This window comes from Dryobates pubescens, chromosome 5, assembly GCF_014839835.1.
Source record: "Dryobates pubescens isolate bDryPub1 chromosome 5, bDryPub1.pri, whole genome shotgun sequence".
Lineage (NCBI taxonomy): Eukaryota > Metazoa > Chordata > Aves > Piciformes > Picidae > Dryobates > Dryobates pubescens.
Window position 1 is genome coordinate 29778281 of NC_071616.1, and position 13590 is coordinate 29791870.

Below are 13590 nucleotides of genomic sequence, written 5' to 3' on the forward strand. Positions count from 1 at the left end.
ACGTCGCAGGGAGCACCAAGGAGTCGGGACTGAGCCGCCGCAGCACCGGGAGGAAGAGGAGGAGGAGGAGGAGGAAGAAGAATATGGCGGCGGAGTCGGGCTGGGAGTGAAGCTGTCGCCGAGGACGGCAGCCCATAGGGGAGACGGGGCGCTGAGCCCTCCTGCCACCTTCATCCCGCCCTGGGACAGGCAGTGCCCGCAGGCTCCAGCCAGCCCCGGCGGGAAGGAAAGCAGCTTCTTGAAGCCCCGCGCTGACGGACGGCGAGCGAGGGGCTTCGGGCCTGGGCAGCTGCTGCACAATAGAGCCGAGGTCCAGGCCAGGGCGAACGGCCCCTCTCAGCCTGCCTTTCAGCGGCTCTTTTACCTCGGCCTCGCCAGGCTCACGCCTGCTTCCTTTGCCGGCGTCCCGACCTCCAGGGTCGCCTGTTGTGTCGCCCTGGGCCGGCTACCCCTTGTTGCCCGTGCCATCTGCTGCCCGCCGCTGCGTCTACTCCCGTGGATCTACTTCTGCGGGATCCCTTCTTCACTGCCTTTCCTGCCTGCCCTTCACCCTGCAAAGAGTCTGTCTCCGCTCTGCGGCTCTCCCCAGCGTAGGCTTACTCGCCTTTTCTGCAGCGCCTGCTTGTGCCTGGAGCAGCTCCCCTCTCTTATCTTCACCTCTTTTCTTGTTCCCCTTTCTCCCCTGCGCCCCTCAGTCCTGTTACCCTCGATAATGAAGATCCCGTTGGAGCACTGAAGTAAGGAGAGCTTGCTTTGCGTGCCCGTGTGGGGTTGCTACCTTCTTTCCCGCTCCCCTCCTTTGAGGGGGGCCTGGCCCCCGACCGGACTCCTGCTCCAGCAATTGAAAGCCAGAGTGGTGGCTGTGGTGTGGCAGGCAGCAGGATGACTGACACCCGGCGGAGGGTGAAGGTTTACACGCTAAATGAGGACCGCCAGTGGGATGATCGAGGCACAGGACATGTGTCCTCTTGCTACGTGGAGAGGCTGAAGGGCATGTCCCTGCTAGTCAGGGCAGAGAGTGATGGTAAGTGTGTATGTTCGAAGGTACAATCTTTCCTTGTCCTACCCAAGAAAGGAACTGGGCTTTGGTTTGTTTCTCTTGTCTTAATGTTTTGCTGCGTAATTTAGGTGTGATTCCTAGAAGCAAGTAGGCACTAACTGCAGTTCATTAGTGTTAGTCCAAGTGAAAGAAATGGAAGATTGCCATCAAGTGCAGGCATAGTAGGCACTTGGTTCATAGTGAATACACAGCGTTGTGTACAAAACAAGTTCAGTTCTTACGGTAGATCTTGTATGGGTTTGGATATCTAGTGATCTCTCATTAGATGCCAAATGTGCTCCAGTTTCAAAGCTGATTATCCTGATACATCCATCTTTCCTTAGATGTTTCTGGAAACGATCACCTCGTGAAGGCAGTTGTTCAAAGCTTAGATCATGTTTTTTACTATAAATTTTTAAAAGGTCATTGGATGGCTGGTCCCTTCCCACTCCTTCCTTTTCCTTTCTTTGGTAGCAAGAGTAATGGAAGACATTCTAAAAGCTATCAACAGTTGTCAAAGTACAGTTGTTAGAGTAGTAAAGACAATCCAGTGAACAGAAAACAAATTCTCAGATTTCTTTTTCCTTCCTGCCCCCCTTTTTTTTTAAAATGGAATAGTAGTTCTCAGTCCTTCACCAGTTCTAGATCTTCCTGTAAATAATTTTAAAACAATGCTTTATCAACTTCCTTCACATTTTTCCAACAACATATGACAATAGTATAGGTTCAGTAATAATATCTACCCCTGTGGTTAAATGGGCTAGCCTTGATGATTGAGTTCCTGACTTCTATGATCAGAGCAGATTTAGAAATGTATGTTTTGCAGTATATCTAGCATGTACCATTTTGCTAGTAAAGTCTGTCAGTGCATGGCTTACTATTTCATTAGATATGTGGTTGCTGTATCTAGTGACTTGAAGTTGCAGCTTGTGACTGTCAACAGACCTACTTTTCTTTATTACATATGGTTAGTATGAAAAGCAACTTTAGAATCATTAATTCTTACTGGTTTAGAAAGTTCTGGCAAACTGTACAATGATCTCTACAGCAAAGATCATAAATTCATAGGGAGAAGTCAAACTTCTCTGAGCAGGATCTTGATAATTGAGCTGATAAGCACAGATCTCAGGGTTTTGTAGTTTCTCGATTAGACTTCAAAAAGTTAAACCGATACTTTTTTCTGAAGAATATTGATTTATGAAGTTTGGCTAACTTCATACTGTAAGAGAAAACATTCAAGATAAAAATAAGCTTCGTTTAATTTCAACATGAGAGGGGTAAAACAAGGTTGTCATTAAATTTTTAAGCTCATCTGTACACTTTACTGTAAATGCAGCCCTTTCTATCCTCATGGCCAATGTGCCCATGTTTAAAAACCCTCACGTCTTCTGTGCACTAGATTTCATTTTTAAAGTTCTCTTGTGAAAAGAAAACGAAGGATCTGTGGTTCATAACCTGCTTGTGAAGAAATAGCCCATTCAAACTAAAATCCCTTTATTAACTTTCAGTGAGATATGTGTGTTTAAGACTGATTAGACCCTGAATTAGGCAGTTGTTGCCAGTTTATTTTACATCAACGTCTTGTAAGAAGGAAAATATAAATTGGTGTCAGTGATCCAAAACCAACGATGAAGTAATTACTTTGCATGGCATAGCTAAAATACTCTAATCAAAGCAGAGCTGACTCAAACATAAAATTACACCTAATATACAGAAGTATGTTTAATAGGGTGCACACACTAGACTTTCTCAAGCAGTGTACATGTAATTCAAGGCTATCGAATAATATACAGCGCTTGAGTTCTTAATTTAGTAGGTAGTATCAGTCCTGGGTAAATGTGCACTCTATTAATAGGCTAGTTTTTCTAACTTGCTTGTGTAAACACCTCATAAAACCTGATTTATATTTTGTTTACTCCCAGTCAATTGTTTGAGAGTTGATTTTGAGGGCAAATTTTTCCACGTGAGCTAATGGCTTGGAAAAAGGTAATGGCGATCTTGTTGTTTAGGTACTATGCAGTTTGTGTGTACCTTTTTACCTATGTGAAGTAGTTAACTTGATTATTTTTTTCCCTAGTTATTCAAAAACATATGAGTACTAGGAACCTGACCTGTACATCATTTGCCTCCATACAAGGAGGCAAGTGGTGTATAGGTCTTCTGTTGTCTTTCTTTGTCAGCTCCTCCTCTTTCCACAATAAAACTTCTTCCTTCCTCCTTTTCTAAACCATCTTTTCCTAGTATTTGAGCAGAGATTCATCCTGTGCACCCTACAGACTTAACTCCAGGAAGCTGACTGAAAACCTCGGGATTTGCCTGAAACTGAGGGCTCTGTTTCCTGAGTGGAGGAAATTCCCACTCCTGTTAAAGGGCCAGTTTGGCTGTGCACAGAGCAACAGCGGAATTATCAGAGGTTTATTTGGCTGACCACGTGGGCTAGCACACAGTTCAGTCTTTTGATTGTGCAGCTGTGACTTGGTGTAGCTCTATAGCTGCTTTACAAGTGGTTGAGATTTTATAGCAGGGTCAGGGTGTTCAGATAAGAGAGCTACAATCAGTATGCCAAGTCCAAGGTAAGCTATCATCTGGAACTGGAGCAACAAGAACTGAATAAGATAGTAATTTTTTTAGGAGAGGTGTTTTTTAATGAGTACTTTGTTTTGGCTTTTTAACACCATCTTAAAAGAATTTAGAGCAGATGAGTAATTTGTGTTGCTATCTGATATATCTGGTGTTCTCAGGCACTAAACTTTCAAGAGTTATTGCAGGCAATTTGGAGTAATTGTAGTACAGAAATACAGTAAACTGCTTTCATATTGTGTATATTGTGCTTTGAAACAGGCAAATGTATTTTTTCCCACTTAAACAACTGTTCACTTCTTTACTTAAAACCCTAAGAAGTTGCTTTGTATGATTCCTAGTTGCAGTGTGTTCTACTTGACATAGTGATAGTGATCTTTTCTTGCAATCCCCTTCCACATGAGTTTCTGTGCATAGCCAAAAGCCTTTGCTTTCTTACCTGTTTTTCACGTGGTATTTTAGGCTGCTGTGGGCATGCTTCATGCTTAAAATCTCTGTTTCTTGATTGTCACTGCTCACTAGACATTTGTTTTTGTTCTGAGCCAAGATGACTGAAGAGACCTCTAAAATGAAATGTCTTACTGAGTTAATTTGAAGGCTTAAACTTTGAATTCAACCTTAGTAGTTATTAGTCTTGTTACTAAACTTTTTGACAAGCTGAAGTGAACTCCCCAAGTGTGGAGGCCATACTTGATAGTTGTCTTTTAGGATTTACCTAGTAATTTTTATTCGGAAGTTGTGGATTGCCACTTCTGAATTTGGTACGTTAATGACTTCTGCCATAGTGTAGGCATCCATATCCTCACTGCTTCTTTAAACTAGGTTGTTACTAACCCCATAATACTGATAGAGGGATAATAAGAATTTGGCCTAAGTGTGCATTACTTTACTCAAGGATTAATTTTATTTATGTATTCCTTGATTGTTCGGAATGCAACACAAAATTTTGTGGTTATGTCCTTTTCTTAGATTAAGATGGATGGGACCAAAAAAGGAGGTGGGGAGGATTTTTGTTTTTTTTTTTTTTCTCCTGGTTCTCCCTTCTCCTTAATATTTGGGTTTGGCCCTTCAGAAATGTGATAGACTGAGGCATAGTCTCTTGCAAGTCAAGAGCTTGTTCTTGGACCTTGGCTTAAGTTGTTCCCCAGATTTTCTGTGGCTGCAGAACTTAAACCTCTGTGTGCAAAACCAACCAACCAAAACAAACCACAAATAATTTAAAAAAAAAAAAAAAAAAAAAAAAAAGAACAGCTCCTGATCTGGAATATTCATTTAAACATTTTTATACAGGTTTGAAGAGTAATGTGTGACATTGTACCTTTTCTGGTTTTGAGAAAATATATATATATATCAACAATTTGATGGGAGAAAAGCAGATTCTGTATCAGCAGGTCTCTGTATGCACATATGTAAACAAGTCTGCAGATCTGTTTAAGACTACTGGATTAGGATGTTTGATGTTCTCTGATTATCTTTGAAAATAGCATTGTATTTCATCCCTTTTGAGCAAGTCTTTCCCTGTGTACTCGTATCTTTCACAGCATAGAATGAAAAAAACCTAGCTGGTGCTATTTTGTATTACAGGGGCACATAACTGAATCTGCAAATCAATGTTTTCTTTATTAGGTGGTTTCATATGTTGCTTTATGGCACCAATGTTTGGCAGTTATCTATACAAATTCATTCAATACTGTAACTTATTATCTAGATCTGCATCGTTTTGGAAGGTGTATCATAGCTTCTGTTAAGGTTAGTTTCCAGCTTTTTCTTAACTTTGAATAGAGTCATTGAGTCAGTGAAGGTGAAATTTTGTTGGTGTATTTTTAGTGGATAGTCAACATATTCTAGGGTTGTAATAAGGGAAAAATACCGACATGGGAAGTAATTGCTTACGAGAAATGCAAGAGTAAGCATCTTGAACAGTACTGGGGAATTAATAGTGATAGTGACTTTAAATGGAGAACAACTTTATTTGCTGTATGTTACATTTTTGTAAATTTTTTTTAAAGGTATGTATTTGTGTTACAGACATCTGTTACTGCTGCTTAGTTCACAGAAGCAAATGAGGGACCTAAGATTGCCTTATACCAGGAAGGGGCCAGATCATGTAGAACTACTGTATGAAAGTAAAGTTGCTGAAATGTCTAGTCGAACAGTCACTAGTTTTGAGTTGTTGAACCCTTTCTGGGGAATATGTTGCACAAAGAGAGATCCCATTCTCCAGAAAGATGGATCTGGGGAAGTTCTAGGTTATACAGCATGGTTAATGCTTTTGTACGTTTCTGTCTCCAAATTCATATTTGTCTAAATACTGTCTATATGGTGAGGAGTAAGTTAAAGCCTGTGGCAGTGATTAACAAGTCAAACCTTATAAGGCTTGACCTGCCTTTGCTGCAAGCATCTGGTTTAGTAGAGAAGGAGAAATGCTCTTTTGTGCTAAATCTAGTAAGGAGGTCATTCCCTAGTGTCTCCATATAGCCTGGAAGATGAAAAGTTTGCCTTGAAGATGAAAAGTCTGCATTCAGCTGTCTTCAACATTTTTTTAGTAGCATTTTGTCAAATACAATGTTCAAGTTAGGTATGATATTAATGCTAATTTTAGAAGTTCTGTATCTGTAGATCTGTGTTTAGTAGTTAAAATACAATGTTGTTATTAATTGCTTTTAAATCTGAGAAGATTGACTCATATTTGCTATTAAATACTTCTAGACACTGAAGACTTTGTAGAAATTTGTCAACCAAATTATTAGCATGAAATAATATTCTGAAAGTTAACATTATTGAAACTGAAAGTAAGACTGAAATGAAATGCTGCTTGTAACTAGTGATTGTAAGGTAAAAGGAAATGCTATTTTGAAATGTTTACTAAGCAAACACAAAATTCAGAGCTCAAGACTATGACCTAAGTGCTACAGTGTATTAGACTGGCTCTCATCTTGGATGGTTTCCTTCTCTGTCCTGCTGTATTTTTATTTTTTCTGTAGTTATGTTGCCCCACTTAAGCTGCTTTGTTAACAGAACTGATGTGGGCTAGAAAATTTGGGAAATCCTCTAAAGAAGAAAAGATACCGTATGTAGCTTGGGAGGAATATTGCTATTTAGTTGTGTTGTTTTCCCTCAAGGGCCCTTTAGTTCAGTTTTGTTGTTGGATTGTGACTTAGTTTATAAACAGCTCTTACAGCACAGTAGCTTCTCAAGCTGACTTCATTAAGTGAAGGCTGCTTCTTGTATAACAACAGACTTAGGAAGAAGCAGCCATCATAAGTGAATTACTTTGATTAAAAAGAGCTGAATTAATTGTACCTGATTATCACATACATAGTAAGCTAATTAATATAAAAATATGTGGCAAAGTTTCAAAATTAATGAAATAATAATCTTTCTTACCCCACCTAGAGTACGGTTACTAGCTCCAGAGTCATCAGACCAGAAAAGGCATGGACCTGGTGGAGCGAGTCCAAGGAAGGGCCACTAAAAGGGTAGAAGGATGGAACAACTACTCTATGAAGAGAGGCTGAAAGTGAAAGTTTGGGGGTTGTTCAGCCTGGAGAATGCTTTAGGGCAGCCTTAGTGTGGTCTTCCAGTATTTAAATGGCCTTGTAGGAAAGATAGGGACCATCTTTTTAGCAGGGCCTGTAGCAATAGGACAGGGGGTAACAGTTTTAAACTAACAGTGTTACACTTCTTAGACTAAATATTTAGATTACATATAAGGGAAAAAGCTTTTACAATGAGGGTGGTGAAACACTGACACAGGTTGCCCAGAGAGGTGTTAGATGCCAGGTCAGGTTGGGCAGGGCTCTGAGCACCCTGATCTAGGTGAAGATGTCCCAGCTTACTACAGGCATTTTAGCTTAGATGACCCAAACTACTCTATGATCTTATATTAATCAGTAACAGTTCTTCAGGAAAGGAGTGTGGTTTTCTTTAACTGTAACCGTAACCTACAACATCAACAATGATGATGCAAGAGCACTGGGTTAGGATATTCTTTTGCTTTGACTTTTGTAACTGATACACTCTTCAGATAGTGAAAACTAGTTAGTTGTTGGTTTTGCTGTGAGATTCAGAAGTGCAATTTTCGATTCAAAGTATCTTTTCCAAATCCAAGTAATATGTGTTCTTGTCTTCAGGTTCTCAGGCTTCCTATTTGTGGTTGAAGTACTTTAATTTTTCTTTAGTGTAAATGTTGTGAAGATATTTGGCAAATATTCTGGTAATATAAACGTAAGACTGCCTTAGAACTGTGACAGTGAAACTGAGAAATTGTGACTTCTTAAAGTTGGTCTTTCCTTAATAAGTTAAAGCAGATAAATGAGTGGAGAAATGCCTCTCTGTGGTGCCTGTGGCTGTATGTTTTAATAACAGGACTGACTGTAAAAGTTAATATTGGTACTTCTTCATGTGTGTTGAATGAAGTGCTGCAGGTGTGTAAATACTAAGTTATGGCTGTAAAGAGTCCCTTATCGGATGGCATTTCTGCCTCAAGATGGGTGACAAAAGTGATAGGACCAAAAATAACAGTAGCTTTCAGGATTGTTTTCACCTAAATCAGCCCTGTGAACCATTTAAATGTGACACGTGTTAACTTTAATGCTTAGGCAAAAGGGTGAGCAAGGAAGAATGGGAATTGGTGCTCTATGTCTTAAATCAGTGTAAGCTGCTGTGAAACTACTGTTGAAGTTTACCACATCTGAAGTTTTTTGGTATTGACAGTCATAATGGCTGCTACTGTAAGCAAGTTTCTAGATACACTTTCCAGCAAACTAATATAAGTGTTTTACCTGAACTTTAAGAACATGTGCCACATGACCAGCAAATTTCATCCAGAACAACTGTAGGTGCCATACAGAATTCAGCTGTGGTGCTTTTTGTGTGTTGATGTTTTTTGCAGACGTTATCTCTCAAAAAAACTGTGGAAAAGTTGTTACTGAGACAAGAAAGGTGTTAAAAAATGCCATGTTCTTAAAGCACTTGCATGTTCTGTACTATGTGAACAACATATTTGAGGGAAAAATTAAATACAAAGCCACAGTAAAGTATGGGTTTAACAGGCTTACTGTTAGGAGAAAAGGTATAAATACCTACTTGAGGAAAGAGTAATCAAAAAATTAATGTCAATAGTAAAATTGCAGTACATGTGTAAATAAATGGAACTTTATTTTCTAGGCTCTCTTCTTTTGGAGTCCAAAATTAACCCGAACACTGCATACCAGAAGCAACAGGTAAACATTATGGCTTTTTTAATGCTTAATGGCAAGTTCTTAAAATTGAACAATACAGTAAGTTGTGTGGATTTTTTGCCTCTGTTGCAAGTTACATTGTATGTTCTTGTACTAAAAATAGGCGAAGTAGTTATCAACACTTTTGTGCTTGTTGTCATACATGTTATTTCTCTGCGTGTTTTCTGAAATTACATAGAAAGCCTGTGCTCTGTTTCACACCAAAAACTGCTTTGGATCAGATGGGCAAAGCATAGTTGTGAAAAATCAAAGTATCTGAGGTTCATGAGGATTATAGTACCTGAAACTTAATATCATCTGGCTTTTTTCTTCTTTATATTTCAGACACTACAACTTTCAATGTATTTTATTTAAGAGAAGACTAGAAGGCTTTAAAGCTATTTGCATGTTTACCTTTGTTTGGCATGTACTTGGAAGATGGATATGGGTTACTACTGCTTCAAAGCACTCTGTATACATAAAAGCAGCTTCTCACCTCTAGTTTGCACCTTGCTTCAATTATTTAAGCCATACATTGTGAATCCCTAAAGAACGCTACTGAGATGGGTGAGAAGTGAACTGTAGACCTTCCTCTCTTTTTTTAATGTTCTTATCTCATGGATGCTGAGAATTACCCATAGAGGTTTAGAAATGCTGAACCACTTTGTTCTTTGTTACCTATCTGGTCAGCTCAGACTTCCTAAAATACCTTCAGGTACAGTTGATATATGAAACTACTACAGCTAAAGACTGAGAAGTGTTTTATTGAAGGTATAGACAATACTGTAGTTTTGCACACAGCAGTCTCAGTAGTTTTGTGTTTGCAACTGTTTGTAGGATTGTATGTTGAACTGAATTGAGAGAACCAGTCTGGATTTAAAAGACCCCTCCTTGGGAAAGTTCTCAATGTAATTCCTTGTCACTATATAAACAGTCTATAGCAAATAACTGGTAAGGCCAGTGTCGGATGGAAAATCAATTGCAGGGAGTAAGAAAAGACACACCCAGCAAAAATGCTAAGCAAGCTAACTCCTCCTCGTAATCCTGACTAGCTTGAGGTCATGGTTCTCTTATACTGTAACGCAAGCTTTAGGGCTCCTAAAATTACGTTGAATATTTCACAGCTCAATGGCATAAAGTGCTGAAACTTGCTTTGTTGGCTTAAGAATTAAAAAAAAAAACAGTGCAGGGTCAGTAGACTTTATGTGAGATCAAACATGAAGCCTACTTTTAAAGTAAGCATTAAAGTCTAAGATCAGTGCAAACGACATGTGCTTGTCAGTGCAACAGCATTCTGTATCTGTGCTCATTGCTACTCCAAGTCTGATGTGTACTGTAATCTAGCAGTGCACAGATCAATACTGGTGACTGAAAACATGCTTAGAGACATAAAAGTATTAGACAGCCTGTCCTGTTACAACAGCACTGTGTTTTCTGGGCTGGAGAAGGAAAAGTGCTGGTTTTAAAGTTTTCAAATGCTGCATAGATAGAAGTCTGTATTTGTAAGTGGATTGTTCATACTTAAGCAAAGCAGTGTCTAATATAGGCTTAATGTAGAACTCCACTCTGAGCTGTAGAAATATTGGATCTTCCTTGCTGTTCATATTAATCCTGCTTTGTACCATGTTATCTTTCAGGTGAGCCTACTTATTCTTTCCCTTGGTAAAAGAAATTTTAAACCTGATTCCATATAAACAAAGCTTGTGGCTAGGCAGCTGAAAGGAAGAGTTGCTTCATTCCAGCTCTGCTTGTTGCACTCTGAACTGCCTTAACTCACAGAACCATAAGAAAATCAAGTTAGTGCTCAAAAATCTCTCAAAAGAGTTAGTACTCTTCAGCTACTGGTAACTCTTGTCAGCAGAAGTTTCAAGCCTCTTCACACAAGATCCATTTGTAGAACTGTAGGGAGAAAGAGCAAGATACTTCTTTTTTTGGCTGCAGAATGCTATTTAGGTTGCCTCAGCTACTAGTGAAATTGGAGCCTGAGTTAGATAGAATAGCAGACTTGAGTTTGCCTGCAATTGTCAGTTGCACTCCTAACATTCCAAGAAAAATCCAGAAATGTAATACTTAAAAAATCAAAGTACTTTTCCATTGTTAGGGTCTTATCATTCTTCTAGCTCAAAAGTTTATGATGAGGGAGGACCTCCACTTCTTTTTGAAGGGACATGTGAGAGTAGAAATGTCAGAACATTTTACTGTGATATACTTGGCGTGTGGGTTGCTGGTGCTTCAGATATCTAATGGAGGAAGTGGATGAGTTATGACTTATGTCTAGGCAAATGTGAAGCTTGGAAGAAGAAAAAAATCTTTTATTGGACCAACTAACCTAATTTATGAATGGAAGGAAGGAGAAATGTGTGGTACTGAATCTCCTGGGGAGTCTTACTGGCCAATTGATTTGTTCGTCAGCAAGTCCATAGATACCTTTTGTGATAAACAATGAACTTGCTCATCTGGTGAAAGAACTTTCTACCTGTGTTGAACTGCTAGTGCAAGTATGCAACAGATTGTTTCAGTAACTGTTGATATAACACTTTGTATATACATATGGGTATTTTAATGACTGCAACAGCCTAAATTATTATTTGTCAAGATAACAGTGCAAAGACATGTATGTATTTGCCTTGCTGCCTCTGTTCTCTTGGCATGTAAAATATCCACATAACCCATGAAGAAAACCCAAATCAACAGAAAACCCACAACAAAATGATAGAAGGCATACCCTGTAAACCAGACTTTCAGGTAAAATTTTGTTAAATTGTTTGCTTTCAATTTCTTAGGGCTCAGGATTGAAAGCAATGAGTTTTTTATGTCATATCTCTGTGTGCATGTAAATACTGTTCTAATTGGTAGATAGCAACTGTCTGCTTTCCTCTTTGGAGAGGAAGCATTTTTTTTTTATTTTTTTTTTTTTTCATACATCAACATGGTCCTGAGATGCTTCAGTTTGGACAGTCTGAGTCCCTGGTCTTTGAAATCACTCCTTAAAGCATGAACACAGGCAGTCTTTTAACTTCCTTTTCAATAGTCATATAAACTAGATCAGTTTTTCTGTCACAATGAGAAGATGTTTTCTGCTATGCATTTAAAGTGAAAGATGTGTATATATCTTACTCTGTAACACAGAATTGCTATCAGTGGTAGTTTTTGGGTGCTCTGGACCATGTACTTCTTGGCAAACTCACCGTTATCTATTACTAGAACAAGAATAAGGGAACATTTAAGGAGAACAGCCTAGAAAGAAAACAACTTTGTGGCTCAGAAAAAGCACTCGTATTTCTTACGTTAAGATACAATTTGTAGATGGAAGATTTCCTCTGCAAAGGCAAAATGTACAGCAATATAGCCACTCAGCCTCTGGATTTATATTCTTATTTAGGGTTCAAAGTTAAGTTTCATTAGTATTTTTGTTTCAAAATTTTACAGTAATGATCCTATAACTTTGGTAGTAAATATACAGGATTTAATTAATCCTGTATATGACACAATTCCAAAATGCTAGTGACAGAGGTGCTATTCTTAAACAAGTGATCTTTATTCAGTAAATGAGTAATTGCACTAGTATTTTAGGACAACACACCTCTTCCTGTGCAACCTTAAAGGAGAAATAAATGCTACATATATAGAGTTTGTCTGGGGAGAAAGCTGATGGAGTGTGTCATCCGATACATACTTTTCAATATATGTTGCTGTATAGGGGTCAGGGTAGGGATAAGGTAACGGTCTGTGCAACAAGAGTCAAGCACAAGCAGAGCATGTAGAAGGCCAAAGGTGAGAGATTTATTCCAGCACACAACTCGTATATTGTGTATATTGTTAGTGTGGCTGCCTTCAATTGGTTAATGAACTTTTCTCAAGATTCTCATGGGTCAGCAATAGCATTGCTATAGTTACTTGTTAAGCTAGTCCAGGTGGCCTCCCATCTTATCTTGCGGTTTCTCATTCCCACTCAGTCTGTCCAGGGAATTTCCAGATTCTCATGGGAGCACAGTGATGTTTTCTCACCAGAGCTCTTCCCAGGGTTCACAGATACATCACATTCCCCCACAAATATATTGTGGCAATGCTTTAGCAATAGAACAGTAACCACTTAACTCCATTGTACCTACTCCATGCACATCCTGTAAGTCAGTCATGAAGTATATATTGCACCTGCTTTCTTTGCCTGGAACATGGAAGACTTGACTTGCTCAACAGCTTCCAGCTAGAAATTCAGTGTCCTGTGTCCCCTGCTTTTTAGTCTCTTTTTCAATTCTTCACGAGGATACAAAGTTAAAATGAACCTGGAGTACCATCTGCTAGCTGTGTTGCGCAGAGCTGACTGTCCTTGAGTAATGGAGAGGAAACTTAAAGCTAAATTTCTAAAAGATCCAGAAGGATACTGGAAGAATACTTGGAGAAGATGAACTGCTGTCAGGAAAAGCAAGCCAAGAGTGAAACTATAACAATAAAAGTTGTGCCTATTGTAGCTAAGATAGTATGGGAAAGGGTGTAGTTCTGTGGGGTGAGGAAGAAACAAGGGGAGTGATTGCTCTTGGTTTTGTGGTGGCTTATGCTTTTTAAATGATCACATGTTCCTTTCTTTTAATGTGTATTTTCCTATGTTTTTGTTTTGTGTGTTTTTTCCCTCTGCTGTTTCAGGGTATGGTCACTAGACCAGTGAGTTGAGTTTCTGTTGTAGAACTAATAAATTTATTTTATTCCACATGGTTCATGGCAGTGCAGCTATGAAATCACAAACTGAAA

General features: G+C 38.9%; 1 protein-coding gene across 3 annotated transcripts in view; it reads left to right on the plus strand.

The window, feature by feature from the left end:
- The first annotated feature begins 435 nt into the window (after positions 1-435).
- Positions 436-13590, plus strand: part of PPP4R3A (protein phosphatase 4 regulatory subunit 3A) — a 43781-nt gene continuing 30626 nt past the window's right edge. The window contains exons 1-2 of one of the 3 annotated variants that reach the window (XM_009904821.2): positions 436-1024; positions 8789-8844. In XM_009904821.2, coding sequence (XP_009903123.1) covers positions 883-1024; positions 8789-8844 — 198 coding nt within the window. In that variant the 5' untranslated portion in view covers positions 436-882. Of the gene's footprint in view, positions 1025-8788; positions 8845-9285; positions 9409-13590 lie in introns of those variants that run through there. The other 2 variants (XM_054161906.1, XM_054161907.1) reach the window with 2 other exon arrangements.